We start from the raw sequence: 23,519 nt of genomic DNA, 5'->3' as shown, positions 1-23,519 counted from the left end.
TTTGTCAGGTTTAAATAAATGTAAATCTTTATATTAGCAATTAAAATAAGTATTATTATGTTTACTTTATCTAAATTAATAAATATTTTAGCAAATTGTGCAATAATTTTGTAATAAAATTTTAAATTAAAGACATTTTTCATTCTCCTTATTTATTACTTATTCACAAGTCTTATCATTAAAAATAAAAAGAACAGAAGAGAAAACACTTTAGTTATCCTTCCTGAGTAATAAAAGGGTTTGGTATAGCTTCCATGCCATCCATAGGACATATTAAAACAACTGATGTCCCTCGGCACACAACTAATCCTAGAGCTCTGGTATCATCAAGTAGCTTATATGGGTCATCAGGGTCTAAAAAGTAAAGATTAATTAAAAATAAACATAGAATATTAAAAAAAATACTTCCAATCAGTCTTATTTGAAATCTATGAAGTTACATATGTCTAGCAGTAAATATGCAGCTGAAAAGATGATGATGATTGAAGTAAAAATAACAGAAATATCAATATTATTTTAGTGCAGACATCATCATTAGTACAGCCGATAAAAAAAATTGAGTCAAGATTTAAAATGGATGATCTTCAACATTTTGTTGATCTTAAAAAGTAAGTTATTATTATGAAAAGCCATCTCACTAATTTCTTACTAGAAATTTAAAGAGGACGACGTCTTGTAGTGGACGTACTGCGATTAAAATGACGATTATAACATTAAAAGATAAAAATACGTCAAGGGTACCTCTTAAAAACTCTGTTGTGTTATCCAACACAAGGTTTAGTAATGGGTCATAACCCTTTAATATACCCGCCGCTTCGCGACCGCCGGCGAATTTGACTCGTATGCTTTTTTCCAAATATTTGCTTAAGTCCAAAATTGATTCTTTTCTACGTTTTTCTTTGTTGTCGCCTGTACCCTGAGCATTCTGAAAGAATATAGTTTAATTCTAGACTTACTTCAAAAACTCATTCTCAATGAAAACGATTTTAAACAATTTTTTCACAACCTTGCCTTTGTCTCCACCTTCTTTGGATGCCATTGCCGACAAACCAAATAATATTCAGCAAAAGTAAATTATTCAAATCTCAGTAAACAAAACAATTTAATAGTTTAGTTAATAATTTAAGGTTGGTTATTTATTGTTTTCGGTAAATGTCAGTATAACTTGCCGCGCTACGCCACAGGTTTATGACTTTTGAAAATATTGTGATAAATTTTCAAAAACATTTTCACTTAGAACAACGCAATATAAAATATTAATATATATAAATATTATATATTTATCAACTAAATACTAATTCAATAGTCCTCTTTCTTAAACAATATTGGAAATATTTCGAGTAGATTTGTATTTTTTTTTTATTTGATCAAAGAACATTATCCCCTAAAATGAAAAAGAGAAAACATGTAAACATGAGAAAACATGTACTAGCGCTTTTGCGGATTAGCAATATCAAGGTATCAAAATAATTAAATTAATATACATAAATAAAGCAAGTTAATAAATAGCATCATGATCATTTTCGCTATACGTCCTCTTTTAGGCATAGACCTATCCTACAGATTTCCCATGGGATTCTGAAGATGAAGATCTTAATCCCATGAGCCCTAAGGCTTTTACTGGTTCATCGGTAGCGAAAGGGTCCGTGAACTAGATTTTCCATGGGACCGATTGGAAGTGGCCTATACGTAGTGTCTTCCAAAGACCTCGACAAGATCGCCTGTTCATTAATTGCAGGGTGTTAAAATAGACTTTTTACTATATTATTTTTTTTGCGTAAAAGTTGTATTGTAATACCATACATACTAACCCACAAAACAAAAATTGCATCGATATCAGTAACATAGCCTCATAGAAGTAAGCCATAAGAGATCATGCTTGAAAATTATCAACAATAGATTAATGGAGCTGTGCAAATTTCTTTTAGTTGACAGGTTTTTTTAAATTGAACCTATTACAGAAATGAGTTTTTTCTATGAAATAATGTCCACTCCACTTCTCTATTTTCATTGATAAATTGAAATTGAATTATAAATTACAGAGACCCATTCTAATTTTTTCTGGTTAAATTTGCATCTAAAATTAAACCAATTAAAATTGCCGTGTCTACTATATTAAATACTTTAAAATTAAATTGAACATTCGTACTTACATAAGTATTATCATACGTTATGTACAAAGGGCCTTATTGATGTTCAATTTAAGCTAAACAACGAACAAGCTATATTTTTATTTACTCTACTATTATTTAATTAATATGAAATGTATAATTCCTCCTCATAAAGTGTTCTATAATTACCTTGCTGTTGCCAGTCTTTGGCTTGAATTTTTTAAAATGGTATTCTTAAGCAATGATATTCAAGCGCAAACGTAACTAATTCAGTATGACAGACGCTGGTATTGGACTAAGATGTTAATGGTTCTTTTTGTCAGAGTCGTTTAAATTTTCTTTACACCGTTTTGTAACTTAAATGCAATATAAGTAATTGTGCTCAAATAAAGGCACAAAGTAAATTGTTTACATGCTTACAAATCATTTCCGTAAGGTTATTGTTAAACAATTTGAATTAATTATTAATTAAAAATTGCAATTACTGCATCATAAAATAGTTTTATCAATTCTTATAAAAACGTTTGAAAATGATTAGATTATTATTTCATATCTTTGGTGCCATACAATTTTTTTACGGGTGTTACTATGATCACATGTTTGTAAAAGTTCCAAGTACTTCTTCGACTGTGACATCTTTCGGTGGTAAATTGAAGTATTTAACTTTCTTAAATGCGGTAAGTAATTACTTTGTTTCGAATTTATATGAACTCTCTAATCGATGTTAACTTGAATAATTTTTTTTAATTGTAACTTGTAAATATTTGATGCATTGTTTTCAGATGTTGCAAACCATTTACTTCATCACAGCAGTGTTAAATGACATTTTTGGAACTAATGAGCCAACACCGTCACATAAGCCTGCGTTAAGAAAAATTAAAGATACAATTTTCAGTGCTCTTGCATTTCCCTTGGCCTTATTTGTTGGGGTAACATTTTGGGGTTTATATGCAGTAGATAGAGAATTAATTCTACCTAAAGCTCTTGACCCATATTTTCCTGTATGGTTGAACCATGTAATGCACTCGAACATTGTGTTATTTACACTGATTGAACTTTCAACATCATTTCGCATGTATCCTAATAAGAAAACTGGTCTATCAATATTGTGTACATTTATGTTATGTTATGTTGTTTGGGTTCATTATATTTATTTCCACACAGGTAGCTGGGTCTACCCGGTGCTGAAAGTAATGAATTGGCCGCTTAGAGTACTTTTCTATGTATTCAGTTTAATATTTGTATGTAGCTTTTATTCTTTAGGTGAAATATTAAATAGGCTTGTGTGGTCTAAGGAGGTGGAATCCACAGTAAGATCTGGAAAGAAAAAAGCTAAGTAATGCTTTAGTGTTGCAAATTTTGTTTTTATTTAAACATTTCAGAATATAGTTTAGTTTGCTAATTTTAAAATTTATTAGTATGCAAGCAATGAGATGCTATTTTTGAAGATAAGATTCAGTAGGGACATAATAAAATCTTTTATTAACATTTAATACAGTTTATTTGCTGCATTTTATATAACTATATTTTTATTTATTGTTAAAGTAGCTCTTATATATACTCTAATTTTCAAATCAAAAGTGAAGAAAATGTAAAAAGATATTTATACTTTCGAAATTACTTTATATAAGTGGATATTGAAAATATTTAATTCATTTTTCAAAATTAATGTCAATAGCTTCGTTATGTGGGTTTTTAGATGTTGTCCTGTGTAACTATCTAGCTTAAATTAAAAGAATAAGCAATAATTTTAAGACCATTGTAAGCAATATTACCAATAAGTGTGACCTACTTTTACCTATTAATTTGGAATATTTGTGCTAAACCTTTGTAAAGAAATTGGTTAATTAAAACTTAAATTTTACTTGTGAAAAATGCAATTATGTTTCATTTAGAAATTGGATATTCTGATGCATATTTGTATTTGGGCAAGTCTTTGTAGAAGTGACTCTAATGAATTATTTATGGAAAAGTTAACAAGAAAGAACTATTTTTAATGTCACTTATTGTACACAAACAAGCAAAGTTTGTGGGAATCTTTGTAGAAATATGTTTATGGTAGTTGTTTGTTTCAATGTCTATATGCATCCCAGCATTTTCTTGTAACAGATGTACTTTCTATGATAAAGTAACCTGTCAAGTTTAGGTAAATATGTTTCTAAATGTACTATCACTGATTATAAATATCTTGAAAACATACAATAGGTTCAAGCTGTGTAAGTGAATAATAATCATGACAAACATTTTTATGTTTTTAATTTGAAAATAAATTATTAAGAATATGTAATCATATTGATAAATTATATGAGATAATTATTTACCTAATCAGTTTCCAAGGTTCTCCCTTGAAATTTGATTCAGGCCATCTGTTTTATCATTATTTAATACTGAAACCTGTTTCATAAATATAAATTATAATTTTTATAAATTACACTTGAAGACAATTTAATGGATAGACAAAATAGATATTTAGTACTCGAGTTAATGCAATATTTTAAACTATTTGTCCCAGTGGTTTATATATATATATTAACAATAAAATTATTACTTATGTAATATAATATATCCATATTTTAATACATAATTAAATAATGTTACTTCTTTACTTTGTAATCTTACTTATTGTACTTTTTTATACCGGATGGTTAGTTTGCTAACAGTCAATGTATGGATACATCTGGTACAAAAATCAATGGTTTCTGTAATAATAAACAATGTATTGACTTACATTATATTAAAATTAATTATCGTTTACTATCTGCCCCTGCAAACTTTGTACCACCAGAAGTTATTTATCTAATGCATTCCAATAAAAAAATTAATGTAACTTATTTCAATGTGATCACTTTATACAGGGTTATTGGAAATAGGTTCAAAAGCTTTTTGCTGATAAATAAGCTATACATTCACCAATTTAAAGCTTTTACACCTATAACCAATCACTCTGTATATGATGTTTGAATTATAACAAACAACTGCAGCTATATGGTGCAATTAAGATAACTCGAAAGTTTTATCAGTTACATCATAACCAAAGACCTTTAAAGAAAAGGGTCAGATTATAGCAATGTTTTTAAGTTGCTTTCAAAACTCCGCTATGTTGTAATAGCCCATAAAAAATTGCTTTTGTTACGTAGTCTTGAAACTTACCATACCAATTTTGAATAACGGTATATGTGAATACGTTAGATCGTGTGTGTATGTGATATGTTGATCATCAAGAAGGTGCCTGGCACGTCTAACGGGCCTATTGGTTTTAAAAGTGATTATTTGAGACATGTACTGTTTGACGGTCTCGATTCACGTTAAACCAATTTCTTGCTACTTTATTCAGCTGTCGCTTTCACGTTTTTTTACATTCTTCAAATAAATTGACGATTCATCTGTCTATCTTTTTTGAATTAATATCACACTTCTCTGTACACGTAATTAAAACATATTTTTTGTAATCAATTGCTAAATTAATTATTGCGATTTAGGGAAATTAAAAAAGTTTTTACTTCTATTTTCAAAAATTAACGATATTGTTTTCTTGATTATTTAAACGCTTGAGTAAATATAATAATATATCAATGTAAAACATTAAATTTAAATACATTTTTTTTATAAATAACTATAAAAATTACTTATAATCTTGAACATACGGTGATTTTTAGATAACGTAGTGTCATCAAATATATGTGACTAAGCATAAAAATTTTGTTAAACGTAATTTATTTTAAAATAATGTTCCGCCGACTACGTCCTCAGAAACAAATCGGACAATTGTACTTTGATGTAATGAACTTTTTAAAGTTATCGTAGGCGTAGTTTTTGTTCTAGAAATGCAGTTTATTACACAGTACTTAGATCTTGAAGCGCAAATGGTTTGAAGGTGTTAACCTCTGCAAATAAAAATAGGCAAAAACACTAATTTATTCTTTTGTTACATATTTGTGATCACTTCGAGGTCACCAGTGTTATGAAGTAAACCGTATGACTGTTCCATACGGAACGCTATTACGAAATGCTTATATTGTCAAAGTTACGTGGACATTTTTATCTCTGCACGAATACTATAATGAAAATTTCCCATAGTCGCGCGGAGAATGAGTTATATTTCTGTTGCGCTTTACCCGTTACTCTAAGTGGGTCGTATCGTAAGTGTTGTGGCATGGAGGCAGCAAATCGCCTCTATGCGGAAGAGTGCATTTGCGTCGACGTGCGTGTTTGGCGCGGATTTCCGGTAGTGCTACCAGCTAATTTGAAGGAATATGAACTGCTGATTATTCGTAAATGGTTGTTACATCGTAGCGCGTAAATAGTCGTAGGTTACTACATCGTTAGCTGGCTATCATGTCGGTTGGTCAAAGTCTCAGGATTACGTCGGGATCACAACATTAGGGATAGACTACCTTAGTAATAGAGAGGTTCTATACCCTAATCGAAATAAAAGACGTCTGCGAAGTAAATCGCATGACTGTTCCATACAGAATACTTGTATGGGACATCGTCTTCTGCTTTAGCGCAATGAAACTAGGACAGTAGATGTTGACTTGTATAATGTTACATAAATCCACATTATAATCGAACAACTTGAAAAGATCGTGATAGAGTAACCTAAGAGACGTTTAGTTTTGGGTTTTGGAACGTTGAATGAGAGTCGCCATACTTGTATTATCAAAGATACGTGGCTATTTCTACACCTGCTGAGTAATATTATGAAGGGGACGATTATACTCTCCTTGATTGAAGTGTGAAGTCGATCACAACTAGTTTAACAATTGGTCAGTAGATTATGAACGTTCAAGTGTGGCAGCTGCACACTGTTGTATGAAGTACACCACATGAATGAAATATATGTAGAATATTCTTATTGATAAATTCACCTTAATATATTATTCCGTCTGCGCGAATGTTATGAAGGATTATGGCTATGGGCTATGGTAGCTCCGCGATGTGTGGCTCGTGGCGACATATGGCAACTCGTATTGGCAATGGCCACTTTAGGCGTCACTAGAAAGTCCATCGTCGGTCAACAAGACGATTATTGCCTCTGATCAGGACTCGCGGGTTTACTTGAGCGACAACATATTACGTAGCTTCAAGTGCGGCAGTTACGCTTATATTATTTTTACTATTATGACAATTATTTGCAAATTCAACCCGGTACTCTGCTGATATATTTGTTTTTTTAAATACAACGCATTTTTCCCTTATAATGTAACTCTATAATTATTCTTAGAGTGTAAGTGTTGTTGAAACTCTTCATTTTTAAGAATCAGATATGCAATGCTGGACATAGGCCTCATCCGCTGATTGAAAATAGGATCGGTTTCAAGCGGCCTGCATCCTTCAACGATCTGAACAAGGCAGTCGGTCCACCTTTAAGGTGAACGTCCTACCTTGTGGTTGCCGGTTCGTGGTCTCCACGAAAACATCATTTTTATTACATTCATGAAATGAGTTGATAAATTATTCAATAAATATTAGGTATTGTAGTAAAAACAAACCTAACATACTCATATAAATATTTTCGAATAAATGGCTAATCCACCCATTGTCAAATACTAAAATATCTTTCGTAATTTCGACACTTTTTCTATGATACATTAACCCTTCTTTGCATGATTTTTACTATTTTTTTTAAATAAATCAGGGTGATGTAATTAATGCTCTAGATTAAAGGAAAAATATTAAAAAAAATCCTAGTGTGAATAAAAATATGTATTATGTAAAAAACAATATGATGGAAATTTACATCATCATGCAGTTTCACATATTTAGCCCGGTACTGAATAAATAAAAAAAGTTGTTTACTTAGTCTTCTTCATTCTTAGTGATAATTCAAAAAACAATAATTATTATATTTAAGCACCAATTGACGCCACATTTATTACACGAAATTGTAGAATAGCCTTTACATTTGGGAAATTTGCACCGGGGTGACCCACCTACTTTTGGTCAATGTTCAGCACCATCTTTTCTTATGTCTTTTGGAGGTGGTAGAGCTGGAGAACCTTTTTTTTTTTTTTTTGTAATTCTTCTTCTAGTACACTGGTACCAGGACGCCCTCTTTTAACTGCTTTGGTGGTTCCTTTGTTCTATAGCACAAAGGACAATTCATTTCTGAATTGGCCCATTGTAAGCAGACTCTTTTTAGGTTCATCACTTTCTTGAGCATTTTTTTTATAAACAATCCAAGAGTTTATAATAGCAAGATCAAATAGATAAAAAAAATACGCAAATACCACTTTTTAGACCCCATTTTTATATGATTTCTGCCCAAAAAGCTATCCATGAGATCTACTCCTCCCATATGTTTATTGTGTTCTTGGACAATAAACGGACAAGTAATATCAGTATGTATACCAGTATGATCTTGTGCTAGGAAATTTGATTACTGGCATGTATAATAATATACCAAAGAACTTATACAAATCATATTCTGTAAATGATATAGATGAACTGGGATTACTCTGTTTTTTATATAAATTTGTCTCCTTTAGTAATGTTTTGATAAAATCTTCAGAGATAAAATGGTTAAAACATTGATATGGAGTTTCTAGGTGTGATAGACCACCTGAAGCAGCAGAACTCCCCAAGAAAGTAATTTTATCTGTGTCATACACCAGATTCCTTTTTTTCCAAATCAAGTTTCTTTTGTCAAATGGAGAACTGGATGAAGACTACAAATTAGATGAATTTGATGTGTGAGAGGGTTCTTGATCGTCTGGTTCTACAAGAGGAGGTTCAACGTCAGCAGTTTCATCCACATCGTCATCATCATTCTCCTCCTGCAATACTTATAATTTCATCAGCAGCGTGGTTTTCATCATCGGAATCTTGGTCATTAAAGCCATCTTCTGAGAGCCAACCGCCTTATAACTTACAAAGATAATCTGCAATATCTCTTTCATTCAAGTTTCCCCAAAAAACAACATAAAATAAACATTTACAAAAAAAAAATTCCCATACATTACAAGTGAGGTTACTGCATAGTGATGTAAATTTCTATCACAACGTTTTGAGAAATTCATTTATAGTGTTTGATATAAATTGTACATAAAATAACAAAAACATGAAAACAAACCTTTTTTCCACTCATTTTCATTTTTTATTGTATTTTATATCTCCGTTTATTTCCATAAAACAATTAAAAATCTCGCTCCTTTCTTTCAGTCACAACAAACAGCAGAATAACAAGTTCTAGGTCTGGTAATTCACAGTGACCTTTCCTATTTTTCGACAACCGCGTTTTGTTGTACGCAATAGTCGCTTAAAAAGTTGCGAGCAACAACAAATTTACGTTACAAGGGTTTTGAGTATCTTTTTTTGTTGACTAAATGTTATGATGGAAATTTCCATCACCATGCAAAGAAGGGTTAAGAATGAAGGTAATTTCTTGCATCATACACATCGTATAATATAAATAATTATAAATAAAACACAAATTTCAAAAGCAAAATACGTGTATTATTGAATACATCTCACAAAGTAATATATTTTAAATAAAATCTTATTTTAAGAACATTTCGCGATTTAATTTTAAAATAACAGGTAAAAATATTGCATACATCTCTTATTTAACAGAAAGCATTTTAAATAATTTCCGTAATATTAATTATTTTTTCTCAAATGACCTGCTGTAAATCGTAGCAGGTTAATGTGTAAATATTTGTTGGTTTTACACTGTATACTGAATATATTAGCCCTAAATTAAACGATTATTTATTTCAAACCGACTAGAGAATAATATTAACTTATAATGAAATAAAATGAACATTAGTATTTTTTTCATTTCATTTTCATTTTTTTTCATAAAATTAAGGACTATAAATAAAACCTTTGTCTAAAAATAAATAAGTACCTCGATTTAATGATTACAAGCAACTTGCAACATTATTACCAATATAATCATGATGAACATTTTTAATACAAGTATACTTGAGATACAAAGTGAATACATACATAAAATAAAGGTTCATTGTGAGATATAAAAAGATAGGATTGGAATAGAATAGGAATGGAATGGAATTGGATAGGATATTTATAAGACGCAAAGATTCGCCAGAACATATATCATACACGATTATAATAAAGCAAATAATATTGTTTTATCCAAGTTTAGTGGTGCTTAAATAATATAAAAAAAAACTTGTACCGTAACTGCATTTTGTACCTTATTAGTTAAAGATATATAGGTCATATATGTAAAGGGTTATGAAAAATTAAGAACTTTTTGCATTATTAAATGTAATTTGGTAATACACTAAAATGCATCAAGAATAAGCAAAATATTATTATACTATTTATAAACGTAAATTGTGCTTCAGCTACTATTTATTAAAATATAAGTTTATGTAATGTGTTTCATTTACTCATTTAGATATTTGCTTATTTTAATATGAATGGTTACAAGTTGATATTTACATATCATTCAGTATCCACTTATGCTTATGAATATTTGAAATAGTGAATTACTAATCTGTCTGTGTCCAACGAATTAAAATACTTAAAAATACTTTACATTTCAAAAGAACATATTAGGAAAGATATAATACTTAATATATAGAGAAATGAAAAAGTGGCTATGCCATTGTTTTTAAATCTGAATCTCGATGAATAATAATAAAAAGAATAGAATGAAATTGAAGGTAAGCATTAAAATAATGGTGTTTAAAAAAACATAGCGAAAAGTAGAATTTAGGTAGACCAGACTATAAAAACACAAATTTCTATCGGTTATAAAAACTATTAATAGATGTCGCTATACGATAACTATTCAAAGGAAATTCGACATTTTCACCAGTTGATTGGAATGTTTGAATCTTAAAAATAACTGTAATGATCAATTTTAATGAACACTATGTGCATAAAATAATTTAAAAACTAAACTATAAAAAAAATAGCAAATATTGCTCAATTTTTTGTAAACTAGCTATACTGGTAGCACAAGTTACATCATTAGCCTTTTATATTTAAAATAAAACAGCCTCATTTACCTACACCTTTTGGTAAACTATTATCTACATATCTTCAAAATGTATATTAAAAAAAAACTTAGTTTGGGGTATCAGTAAAGTTAAAAGACATGTGGTGCGATTTACATAAATTTTAGTGAATAAAGGATAAATCATTTTAAAACCTTTCTACATTATTTAAGAATATTATGACCCAACCTATTATTTTGTTTTGCCGCCGCTTTTTTAAACTTTATTCCAAAAATGAATGTGCCAAAATTTATCCATCAACAGCATGGTATAAAAATTATATTTCAAATTTTGTTAATTAATTTTTTTTAAAAAGTATTGTTTGCGGTTCGGTCTTTTCCCTAACACTACTAATCCGTAAACGATGAGATCAACACTTACCACTATTTATAATCTGTATTTCTAGTTTTTTTTACTTAGGCTATATAATTACTGCAATGGATCCTTAACTGACATATGAATGGAAATAGGAAATGGTTATAATATTTTGAGCTCAGAGCTACGTTTTGATCTTGCGAGAAGCCTTAACTCCATTTTTCTTCCATCCATTTCCAATTGCTTCTCCATTCACTGCTCGATTTGCATATGGAGCGGACTTGGACTTCGATTCGTACAGTACATCTGATTCTGTTTCTGTATCCGATATATTTTTGCTTGCGACTGAAATAAAAAAAAATTTTTTTTTGAGTATCGACAGCTTTTAAAGTGTTTGTTTCATAGGTGTAATACAATTTTATAATAAAGTACTAAATAACGCTGTAAATTCATTAAAGGTAATTAAAGAAATTTATTAAGCACAAGCTCGGCCAAAAGTCATATTATTCTGTTTTAGCGTGTATGTAACGATAAAGATGGTCAGAAGTGAATTGCATTATTTTTAAGGAAACCCAAATTTTTTAATCCAACATCAAAAAAATTAAAAACCACGTTGATTTTCTTGCTAATTCTTCTCAGTAAGTGGCACGTCATGAACTGACGTAAATTTAATTTTAAGCCGACAATTATAAATTATTATAATGATCGCATGAAATAAAGCAATTTTGACTTTGACTTCCGTTCCCTCAATCCGCCGGCAACGGTCTCGCGGAGGCCTCGTTTGTGCTCTTTTTCTTCAGTCCCCACCTAACTTTGCTCTGCCAAGGCGAAGGGCATAGCGTTTTCACTGTCATTATAGTCTCATAGAACGATAGCATTTGTGAACGGCTTACAACGACGTTTGACGCAAGCTTGCTTGTACTTTGTAGTCCTATCATTTTATGATCTTCGTAGTAATATTAAAACTCTATATACTTCGGATTAAAAACACAGGAAAAAATATTAAAAAATAAATTTTATATACCAAAAAACTGTGCATTGCATTTAAAATGCGTGTTGATTATAAATGTAGACGTGAAGAGAAGATATTTCAGAGCTTGCCGAACGCTGCCTATCCGAGTTTTCTCGAATTTGTTGTTATGTATATTTATATATATATATATATATATATATATATATATATATATATATATATATTTGTGTGTGTGAACATGTTTTTTGTTATAAATTATTACAAGATGCCTTGCCGTTACACAGTGAAATAGACATGGAAGAACAGTTTATTACAAAAGAAAGTACTCACAGGGTTTGTCTTCTTCGGCACGCGGCAGTAGGTGGTAGTGCGTGCGCGGGCGCACGCGTCTTGGCGCGCACATGCGTCGCAGCAGGCGCGCTATACCCCCGCACACGCCGCCTACGGCGCACAGGATAGCCACGCCACCCAAGCTTGCGTAAACGATTGACCAGTCTACAGACATTAAATCGGTCTTTTTTTAAAACGTTCAACTTCTTTTAACCTGATTTTAAATTCACAACCAGTTTAGTCATATTTAAAAAGTTTTTCTTGAAACATTCAACTTTTTAGCCTTCTTTTACATATTTAATACCTTTATAACATTTTTGGAAATTGATGTACTTCTTTGATGATTTTTGTCACCTTATTGGTGACGATTAAAGTCAGTCAGTTAATATAATTTATTTGAAAACCACATCATGCAACAGGGCCCAGCGGCTCACTTTTATGTTCTTTTTGTTTGATTGTTGCAATTTGAGGCTTGGATTTATATTATACTTATACGCGGCTCAGGGGGTGACCATGAGGGTAAACCATAGGAACCATTTAGGTGCAGTGAGAGGTGGGTCGTCGGTGTTTCTTATAGCGTTCAACTAATACATACCACAATCGGGCATCGCGTCCGGGTCGAGTTGCGTCAATAAGCTCTGCATCCAAAAGGCGTCACAGCGGCAGGTGCGTGTGGCGCGGTCACACACGCCGCGGCCCGAGCACGAGCTTAAGCAACGCAGAGAGCGCATACGGGACACCCCTGCGCTGTGTGTCACACCAGTTGCCCTCGCTGCACTAAGCGCCTTGATCCCCTCCACTGGTACACCCTACAGGAATTAATTGATTCCACTTAATAATGATAACTAACATTGAAATGGTCTAGTGATTAAAAATGTAGGGTAATCTTGAAAACCGTGATTGCCGTTGGGCGGAAAAGTTCTCGAGTGACAACGAGCCAGTAGACTCGGCGAGGGTAGGCCTTCTACTAGATGATTAAGGCCACGGGAAGTCACTGGATGCGGGCAGCGGAAGACTGGTCATCCTTACGATCTTTGGGGAGGCCTAGGTTTAGCAGCGGGCGTGTAACAGCTGATATGAATATAATAAAAGTTGTACTGTTGCCTAACCGAGGGAAATTTACAGAATCCAACTACATAAGACGAAACGCGGAGAGGAATCGGATTGCAATCTAGTGCAGCAAGGTACGGGGCTGCCTTTCTTTACGGCTGCTGAACAAGCGTAACCAGAAATTACTAGCCTAAATAATAGCAAAATCCAGTTTACAGTGACTAGTTAAATGCCTTTATTCAAAGCTATCTTAACACAGTAGGTTAAATTTACGTTAAATTTTTATATTTAATTCATTCATAACTTTGAGAAATAGATAAATAAAGAACATAAGACTGAGTTACATGTGTTAGTAGTAATATTTATACGTGGCTATGCTATTATGCTTACCTTTTCCGATAAGAAAAATATGATTTGAGTGTTTCCAGAATCGACCTCTCCGCGTATTTCAGTTACGTTTACTTTGATATCTTCCTTTAGAAGCAATGTCATTTTTTGTACGAGGGCGTCTAGTTGACTTTTAGTGAAAGTCGATATGGGCGTGTGAAGGGTCATTTCCAACAGATTCATTTCTAAAGGATCAGGTTTCACCTGCACGCTCACTGTGTCTCTGTCAGATTCGCCCTGGTCATCCGTTACTGTCAACTCAAATACATACCTTCCGGATTCTATATTTGTTAACTGTAAATTTGAATATGATTATCTACATTTTATACACAGAATGTTTCAGAGTTATGAGACGTGAAAGGAGTACGTTAAATTTTTTAAAAATTGAATATATATATAAAGAGTAACCGTACAAAGATATTTGACACTTATACTAATAAGGATATTCATCTCAAAAATATAAGAAAAAGAACAGGTAATTATTTTTAAAGATTAACGATCGCTATACTAAAAAGGCGTAATATTTTCTTTAAGTAATTTATTGAAAATGGATTATCGTGCTCAAACGATGACTGTTTAGTATTTCCGATCTTTTTATTTTTATTACCTAAGTATAAAAACGGAGTAAAGGAGTAAAAAAGTAAAACGCGATTATTCATAAATCTCTTTTATATAAACGTAAAACGTGATACGAGGTACGCGGTACCCATTTTAAAAAGAATATGTTTATTTAAAATTTTAATATATAACTTATAAATTAGAATTTACAAGAAAACTTCTTATTATAATTGACTGCTGAGTTAGTCGAACTTATTTACTTTTTTGGATCAGACTAATATCGCTGCCTAAATGTTATTTGCAGAATCCGCGGTTTCGAGGCGGCAGTACGCAGAGGGCGTCTAACCTAAGACCTCTTTTAGGTAGCGAAGCTTGAAGGTACCCCGAAGAACGTCGGTTTGAACCGCAATATACTTCTATTTCACCAGATTGGGAGGATGCCAAGCATATTGCTGCGGCGGACGTTCCATTGAGTGACTGAGCTCAAGGGAACTTCGGCTTGGACTGTCGAGGGTGCCCGAGAGGGCAGAACTTAGTTTTGATCGGTTGCTATTGCCTGGCTAATAACATTGCTACTTCAGAAAGCATTACCGCAAGGAAAAGAAGTAGCGGTAGAAACGGGTGAAATCAGGGGTTGGCGTCTTCTGTGATATACAATCTGGTCTTTTTATTGAGCCGACTATTTTGTATGCAGCGAGTGTATGGCCGCCGGCGGCTAGGAAGCTGCTGGTACGCAGGCAGTTGGGCGTGATCCAGAGGGGCTTCGCTCAGAAGATTGCAGGTCCTCGCAACAGGACCGTGTCCCTGTACTCGACCCTTATTAGTCAAAGAAGCAGCCCATTTATTTGAAATAAAGCATGGCAATTCTCGGCAAGTGGTAGAGGACCGGGAACTGGGGATACCGGTCTGATACCTGAGACTTCCACACCCGTCTGGGCAGTTTAGTGTGGAATTCTCCTGCCCAGAGGAAGGTAAGGAGGCTGCCCAACTTGGCACCGCGGCCGCCGTCGGTATATATCCGCCGCATTCTCTTTCCAAAGGTCGACGGGCAATTTTAATCGCCGGGTACGGTATGTGGGTTGTCATCGCAACGTCCGGAAACTCGAGTAAGTGTCTCGGTATCAGGATGGTGCGGTGTTTGCGGTTTTGTGGGGGGAATCGTATTGAAAGTGGCGGCACTTAAAATCAGTGAATTTGTGTGATGAGCGGCAAACTCTGCTGCTTAAATAAAGTTATACATATCACTATTATTTAAGTTCTTTATATACGATATCGGTGTCGTTTATGACTGAGAAATGTCGGAACTATACACCAGATGCAAAGTCATAACAATAATTAAGAAATGAGATTAAACATTTCGAGTGTCGTTGAACGTTTTATGACATAGAAATTGTAAACATAGACCTAAATTATTTACAAAAAAAACAATGTGTTAAATATTTCAGTACAAATGAATCTTACTACAATAACAAAGAGTAAGTCACGTGTAACATGTATATTCCTTAAAGACAAATATATAATGATTATAAAATATATTACGTAATAAAATCTTATCGTATGTAACAAAAAAAAAATATTTAAATCGTAATTTATTCTATTTTGTTATAAAAAAACTTACCATTAACACTGGTTGTGTATCAGAATTCAATATAACAGTACCGGCGGCCAGTCCTGAGCCTGCGCGAGACCATTTCCATGACACGATACGAAAGTCATCGTGGGACTTTGATCCGTTCAGTGTTAGCACTGAAAGTGGTAGCGTTAGTACTTGATCACCTCCGGCGTCGGCTTTCGGAGGACTATTCTTATCTGGATTAAATATATCATTAAATCAAATATATTGATATCAATTCTCAATATATGTACTAAAGGGTGGGACATAGAGCTCACTTTTGTTTTTAAAATCATTCTTGCAACCAAAACTTCGAGAGTTTAATGAGTACAAATCCATGACTTAGTTCCAGCAGGACGGAGTCACTTGTCACTCATCGAACGCAAGCATGAAGCTGTATGAGAAATTTTACAAAAAAAATCATAACGGGGGATAGTAATTCCACTCAGAAATTGGATTTTATTTTACAATATGCTTACAAACCAACTTTACCTTAAAGTTTTTTTTTCTTTTTATAATACTTTATGTAATCAATTTTTTATTCAGTTCTATTTTTTACAAGGCTGAAGAGCTATAAGCTAAGTGTTGTTTTTAAAAAAGTGAAGGATTGACGTGCATCACAAACATTGAAAAATAGACATGTTTCTATTGGATTAATTCGTTTAAGTATAATTTTATCATCACGTATTTTACTTACTCTGCGTAACTGTCACGGTGACATTATCTGTGGCCGAGTTTCCATTGTCATCAAGTACGGTTAGTGAAAATACATATTGACCCTTAGTAAGCGCAGTTGCATTTGCAATCGACTCATTGAAGCCAACAATGTTAGAATTAGTAGGACCAGACAAACAGCGCCATGTGTATGCAACAATTCGATGGTCATCATGTGAACCAGATCCATTAAGTGTAACCCATGTTTGTGGTAAAGAAATGAACTGCAAATAAGTGTTTTAAATTTTAATCCACATCATGCATTGTTAATTATATACAGGTATTTAAAGGGATAGATTTTGATGACGATAAAGCCAGACACTGATTCAACAATTTGGCAAATACAAAATTAGACAAAGTATAAAATTTTATCAATTCGCTAATAACGAACTTCTACCAAAAGATTTTTTTTGAAAATCGTACAAATCCATTATTTTCAAGTTAATAATATAACATAATGATTAGAAAATTAATTCATAACTAAGAAAGAATTATGCCTGATAAAACAACTATAACAAATAAAAAATTACAACAAATCCTAACACTAGTGCTATTAATTTTTTTTTAATTTTTTTGACAAGAATTCTTTTTATATCCTTTTTATTCCAACAGATCAGAAAGTAAAGTCATTTCTGTTGATATATTTTACAGAAAAACTGATTGATTTATACTGCTCTGGCATTATAAATTTGTACACTAGATGGTAAAAAGTATTGATAACAAAGGTTAAAACATACTCATGTGAATTTAACTTAAGAAAGCGACTTTACTTATCCCTAATATATCACAGAGTAAAAAAATTAACTTCTCCTATTATTTTTAGGTTTAAGATGTGTTTGATATTTGTAATAATGGATTTTAAATACAACAATAATTACAGTATTAACTCTTTTTTAGGTAAAATAAATCTGCAAAGTCAGCGTTTTGTATTTAATGATCTGTCAAGTTTTAAATTAATAATCAAATATGGGATCTGCATCAATGTAGATTTGTGTAATAACAAATATTAGACATACTATAACAGTGTAAATAGGAATGCCATTGTCATTTACATTTCTAATTATTGCATACCATGCATGACTATTTACATGATTTATTAACACTTTAATTAGAAGAAAAAATAAAAATAGTTTAGTACATGACAGAATGTGTGTGAAAATTCAGTACAAGTACTTACAATGTCAGATCCTGCGTCGGCAACGGGCGGCGTGTTAGTTGGAGGTTTCACAAATACATGGACATCAGCTGTAGATGACTGCCCAGATGAGTCCATTACTTTAAGAACAAAAGTGTAAACACCTTCTGATAGATTTGACAGCTGTTAGACAACAAACATTAACATTTTTCATTTAAATATTTAGTTATAATACATTAATAGCACTTTTTCAACTGCACTTTTATAAGGCAGCGATAGGGATACTTGATTGTAATGGGTGTCTACAATTGTAAAGAAATTAAAGAAAACATTTACACACAGTTTTTTTTTAAATTAGCACACACAGTTTAAGTCTTTTCTATTGACGAAATTCACCATGTTAATGTGTGTAAATGTATTCTAGATCGTTATGACTAATGAGATAGATATATGTGCTTTCTGGTATGAACTTTGTCCGGAAAATATAGAGTATATATCAAAGAATTTAAAAACAATAAAGTAATCAACAGTTATTTTTAATAGTGCAACCTGTAAATATGGGGAGTGCGTGTTTTGCATATCCACAGCTTTATTCTCATCCTCTGTTGACTTAGTCCATTCCCAGGAAGTGATTTCATGATCATCAGTTGAGAGGCTTCCATTTAATGTCAAGTTGTTATTTGGTAAATATATTATTACATCTTGTCCTGGTGTAAGCATTAAAAATAAATTACATACAATTTTATAAAATTTCTAAAAAAAATTTATCGATTTAAATTTTCAATATTTTTTTATAGAAATGTAGATATATTCTTATTGAGAAAAAGAAGTAGGTCACATTTATCGTCTAAATCCCTCTCTCTCTCCCTCATTTAACTTGAAATAAAATAATTGTAAATTTTAAAATTCAACTTATGTAAATTAATATTAATTCAACTAAAGTGTTGCTAAAGACAAAACTTGAGAACGGCTCGGTGAAATGGTATTTTTAATATCTTTGTTAAGACTATGGAATAGTTACATAAGGACGGAAAAAGACAAATTGAAGGAGTAAAGTAGTAAAACACTTCTTTTCTCTGTACAAACTATTATGTATTCTACATTAAAAGTTTTAGCTTCCGTGTTATAATGTAATCACGTTATTACTGAAATCTAACAGTGTATCCAATAGAATAGTTATGTTCATTATTTATTAAAATGATGCAACCCGTTCAAAGTATGAAGCCAATCTGTTTTTTGAATAAAATTGCAATGTAAATAAATTCAGAATTATTAAATGACACTTAATACACATCCATAACACTTTTCATTAGGATATTAAACTATTAAATACAGTATCACCCTAAAAACAATTTTTTTGTCTTTCTATTGGCCCATGTCAAACAGTGAATGTCATATGGCTGAAATAATGGTGATGATTGGACTGCGACATAACTTTTGACATGGCAAAATCATAACAGTAAGTATACAATAAAAAGATACCAAAACATTTTTTTTACAAATTTTACATATACAAAAATGTAATTACCTGCATTTGCTTCTGGAGGGTAATCAGTATGATTTAACACAGTTATATTAGCAGTAGTGGAATTTTTTACATGGTCTGAATCTTCTACAGTCAATTTAAATGTATAGTTTCCTGGTTGTTTTAAATCTTTTAAAACAAGTGTAGGTCCATCAAGTAAAGGTGGTTGGTATCCAATAGGTCCTGATGTTAAGTCCCAATGCCATGATATAATTGCATCATCATCCTGCAAAAAATTTCAAATCATAAGAATCAAAACTAAATGTGATAGGAAAATAATAAAGAATGTTTACACATTTAAACTGTATAAACATGATACTACATTAAAAACTAGAAATTTTCACAAAAACAGAAATTTATAACTTTTTAAAATGTTTTGTTCTTTTTTGTTTAAATTTTTTTTTAGTATAAAATTATACAAATAATTTATATGAGATTATATACAGTAACACAATGAATATAAATTTAAATATATATGTATGTTCTTAGTTTAAAGAGATTGTTTACAAAAGAGTACTATGAATCTCAAGTATCTCAAAGCTAGGCATTACTACTCATATCAGATGAGCAAAAACGTATCATAATAACTGTTTTTCATACCTTACTTGCACTCCCATCAAGTACGGCAACAGAATTGGGGAGTTTTACAGTCTGCGATTGTGGTGTAATGACCACCAGAGGTGGAGTATTGGTGCGTTTTGGCGGCAAAACTGTTACATTAGCAAAGCCTTCGCCGTAAGAATTGGTCCCGTTCACAGTCACTTTGAATCTATATTGACCTTCTGTTAAATCTGTTAATGTTACCGATGCGCCATTTTGGTTCATATTACCTGTAATATCATAATAGTTTTCACCAAATCTTTCCAAAGATACATTTAAAAATATGTAAATTGTTTTAAATGCTTTGCCGGAACACGCGGCAGCAGTTAGCAGTCTCTCCATTAGGTGAACCAACAATACAGAAAAAGTCGCGGACAGTCTTTGGATGCGAGCTGTGTAAGACTGTTCATCATGCCAATCTTTCAAGATGGCCTAAGCCTTGCAATGGTCTTCTATTGGTTTATTTGATGATGGTAATGAATTATTCAGATATTTTCACACCAACAATAACTACAACTTGCTATTATCCTCACATAGTTTTTAAATTACTGTCAGTATAATAACAGAATAAAAAAAATGTTATACCTGTAAATCCATTATTAGGTTGATCTACAAGTGTCCAAACATAGTTATAATGGCTCATTGTGGACTTTTCATCAGGAATTGTATAAGCAGCAAGGGTTACTTCATTGTCCGGAAGTTGCACCTGAAAAATTAAACATAACTCTTTTAAATGTCTCTTAATCTTTTTACTTAGTGATGGTTCAACATGACAGACAAGACTATAAAGACAACAGTAGACAGTGTGCTGTTCACTTACTGCATCTCTTTAAAAAGTATTGTGTACACCATAGCATAATAAAAAAGGGCATTCTTTTTAAATGTAAAAATTTTTATAAATTCCATAAAAATTAAACAAATTATAATTTGCATAATAAAAAAAAAATTAAAAATTATTTTATAAGACATAATAACACTCTTAATTAAACATTATGAACAGTACAATTTATGGTAAAAGGTCTTATGTTGATGATTTTAATGCACAGTCAAATGTCCTCAACGCCCAAAATGTGCTGAATTTTCTCAACATATAGGCCTTAACAGCATGACCATGCTTTTTTTGTCCCAAACTGTTAATACTTTAGGTAAATACATTTTATAAAAAGAATGTATATCCCAACAAAATTTTCAGATACATAAATTAATCCACCATTTGTATGAAGTGTGTTACAAAATATTTATACATTATTTTTATTACCTGCTTTGATAATACCGAAACAGTTAAATTTTGTCTCGGAGTCAGTATTTCAAGTTTGATTTCACTTGTTTTTGATCCAACTAAGTCACTTTTTTTATCTTCATTCATAGGTATTGTGGGGCCTTTAGAATAAGGCCTTATTATTTTAACACATAAACCCTGAGAGTTTTCTTCTGTGCCAGGTATACATTTGCAGAACCCATTATTAAGTTTTAACCCAAGTGACACACATTCAGAATTTAAAGGACAGTCATCTGTTTCACCCACAACACATGGAACCTTTTCTAGAAAATTAGATGCATCCATAATCATTTCATTATCTGTACTGTCTCTAAATTTGCCAAATATCTGTGTGCCTTCCTCATCCTCATTTGGCAAGTTGTTAAGAAAATGGGTGAGGTAGTCTTCATCTTCAGCAAGTAAGTCAGTATATCGACTTGTATAAGGCGCATATATTTCATCTTCAGGTGAAAAGTTGTTATTTGCATCATGGTTATTAGACTGATCTAAAATTTCCTGCCAATTTTCTGTAAAAAAAAACACATATTACTGTAAAAAAAATCCAAAGAGGTGTTACTATCAAATCAACTTTAATTATATCTTATGTTGTAAGGTTTGCCAAAAAAACCAAGCTTCTTTTACTATATTAATATATAATATGACTTTATCTAGACTGTTTGATTTTATGTACTTATGTAATATACAACAATTATTTCATCAAAAAAAATTAACTTTCCCTGTAATCATTTACAAAATTTTATAATATTATTTAGACTCTATCATTTATTTTATAGCAATTATAATTACCATTGGGTAAAACAGGTTTCACTAATATCATGGAGACATGAGATTCCCACTTGTGAGTTCCAACCCGAGGCAGTGGTAAGCAGAGTTCGTCACTAACACACTCTACATGATAACACCTAGATTCTACAGTGAACACAATGTTACAAGATTCTGCAAGGCAACAACCCATAACACACTGTTTTACACCTTTTAAATCCATCTTCTCTGAGAAATTTCCAGCAGTAAGATTTCCTGAAAGTTATGCAATCATAAATAAAAATAATAGTCATAAAAATTGATTTATATTAAATAACAAAAATATTAAAATATGTCTTAATCTATGTATGGATTTTTTGGTTAATTGTTAATATGATATACGTTAAAGTTAAAAATTAGACGATCATTAAGTGATTGCAGCTAATGGAATGCTTACCTGCCGGAGAATAGTTTCTAAAATATTTGGGGTATAGTTTTGGGCACATATTTTCATATTTATCATTCCAAGGTTTATTAAACTGTGATAATGATATTCTAATATTCACAATTATAAATGTAGCAAATATTTGTAATATATTACTGGTAAGATACATTATATTGTAGGAGGTATTAACTTCACAAACAAAATTATTTAAAATAAAATAGACTGCCAGTTACAGCTTCCGTTCGTTCTGATTATTACAACCGTTTATAATTATGGTGCGGCTAACGTTTATCACTTTTGGAGGAAATTAAAGGTTAAAGATATGTAATATTAGCGTGGGTGTGAAGATAAACCATAATGGAATTGTTTTGAAATGGTACTATGGAAAATATTTCTGTTTGTTAACATATGATAGCTTAACAACAGATAAAAAATAATTTAATGCTTGACAGCTAGATAATAAAACAGAAAGAATATCGACTAATCGAATTCGTCTGACAAATAGACTTAAGACTTAAGAGACTTAAATAAATAAATAATTTCACAACAATTACTTTCGATCTACAGGGGATTCGTGGGTTAGCAAGCGTGGGATAAATTATGAAGTTTCAAGTTGCTACATTACGTGTAGTTTTGTTAATATAACCATGTACGAGAGGAAGACATTTTATTTTTGCCTCACTCCAAAAAAAGAGCATTAAAAGGCTAAGGAAATTAATAGAGCAAGGATTCATAAGCATAATCTTTTCTTAGCTGTCTGCGATGACTTCGG

General features: G+C 31.6%; 3 protein-coding genes across 3 annotated transcripts; 1 reads left to right on the top strand and 2 right to left on the bottom strand.

The window, feature by feature from the left end:
• Positions 1–151: 151 nt before the first annotated feature.
• LSm7 (U6 snRNA-associated Sm-like protein LSm7) lies at positions 152–1,183 on the bottom strand. Its single transcript, XM_068762033.1, has 3 exons — positions 1,007–1,183; positions 742–925; positions 152–354 (listed from the first exon to the last, which is right to left on the bottom strand). Exons 1-3 carry the CDS (start codon positions 1,037–1,039, stop codon positions 215–217), a joined length of 357 nt encoding a protein of 118 aa, XP_068618134.1. The 5' UTR covers positions 1,040–1,183; the 3' UTR covers positions 152–214.
• Positions 1,184–2,510: 1,327 nt separating this feature from the next.
• On the top strand, positions 2,511–3,908 carry LOC137919061 (androgen-induced gene 1 protein-like). Its single transcript, XM_068762032.1, has 2 exons — positions 2,511–2,788; positions 2,894–3,908. Exons 1-2 carry the CDS (start codon positions 2,642–2,644, stop codon positions 3,449–3,451), a joined length of 705 nt encoding a protein of 234 aa, XP_068618133.1. The 5' UTR covers positions 2,511–2,641; the 3' UTR covers positions 3,452–3,908.
• Positions 3,909–10,924: 7,016 nt separating this feature from the next.
• On the bottom strand, positions 10,925–23,093 carry LOC137918674 (dyslexia-associated protein KIAA0319). Its single transcript, XM_068761545.1, has 14 exons — positions 22,760–23,093; positions 22,348–22,578; positions 21,541–22,067; positions 20,868–20,988; positions 20,283–20,512; positions 19,686–19,908; positions 18,707–18,864; positions 18,200–18,340; positions 17,006–17,246; positions 16,315–16,505; positions 14,142–14,432; positions 13,297–13,510; positions 12,702–12,866; positions 10,925–11,743 (listed from the first exon to the last, which is right to left on the bottom strand). Exons 1-14 carry the CDS (start codon positions 22,914–22,916, stop codon positions 11,583–11,585), a joined length of 3,051 nt encoding a protein of 1,016 aa, XP_068617646.1. The 5' UTR covers positions 22,917–23,093; the 3' UTR covers positions 10,925–11,582.
• Between the last annotated feature and the right edge of the window lie 426 nt (positions 23,094–23,519).

Source organism: Battus philenor, unplaced genomic scaffold (assembly GCF_028537555.1).
Source record: "Battus philenor isolate CCGP_79_NKW_IND1 unplaced genomic scaffold, ilBatPhil1.0.hap1 SCAF_15, whole genome shotgun sequence".
Lineage (NCBI taxonomy): Eukaryota > Metazoa > Arthropoda > Insecta > Lepidoptera > Papilionidae > Battus > Battus philenor.
Note: the sequence above shows the minus strand (reverse complement) of the source record. Positions and strands in the feature narration are given on the sequence as shown.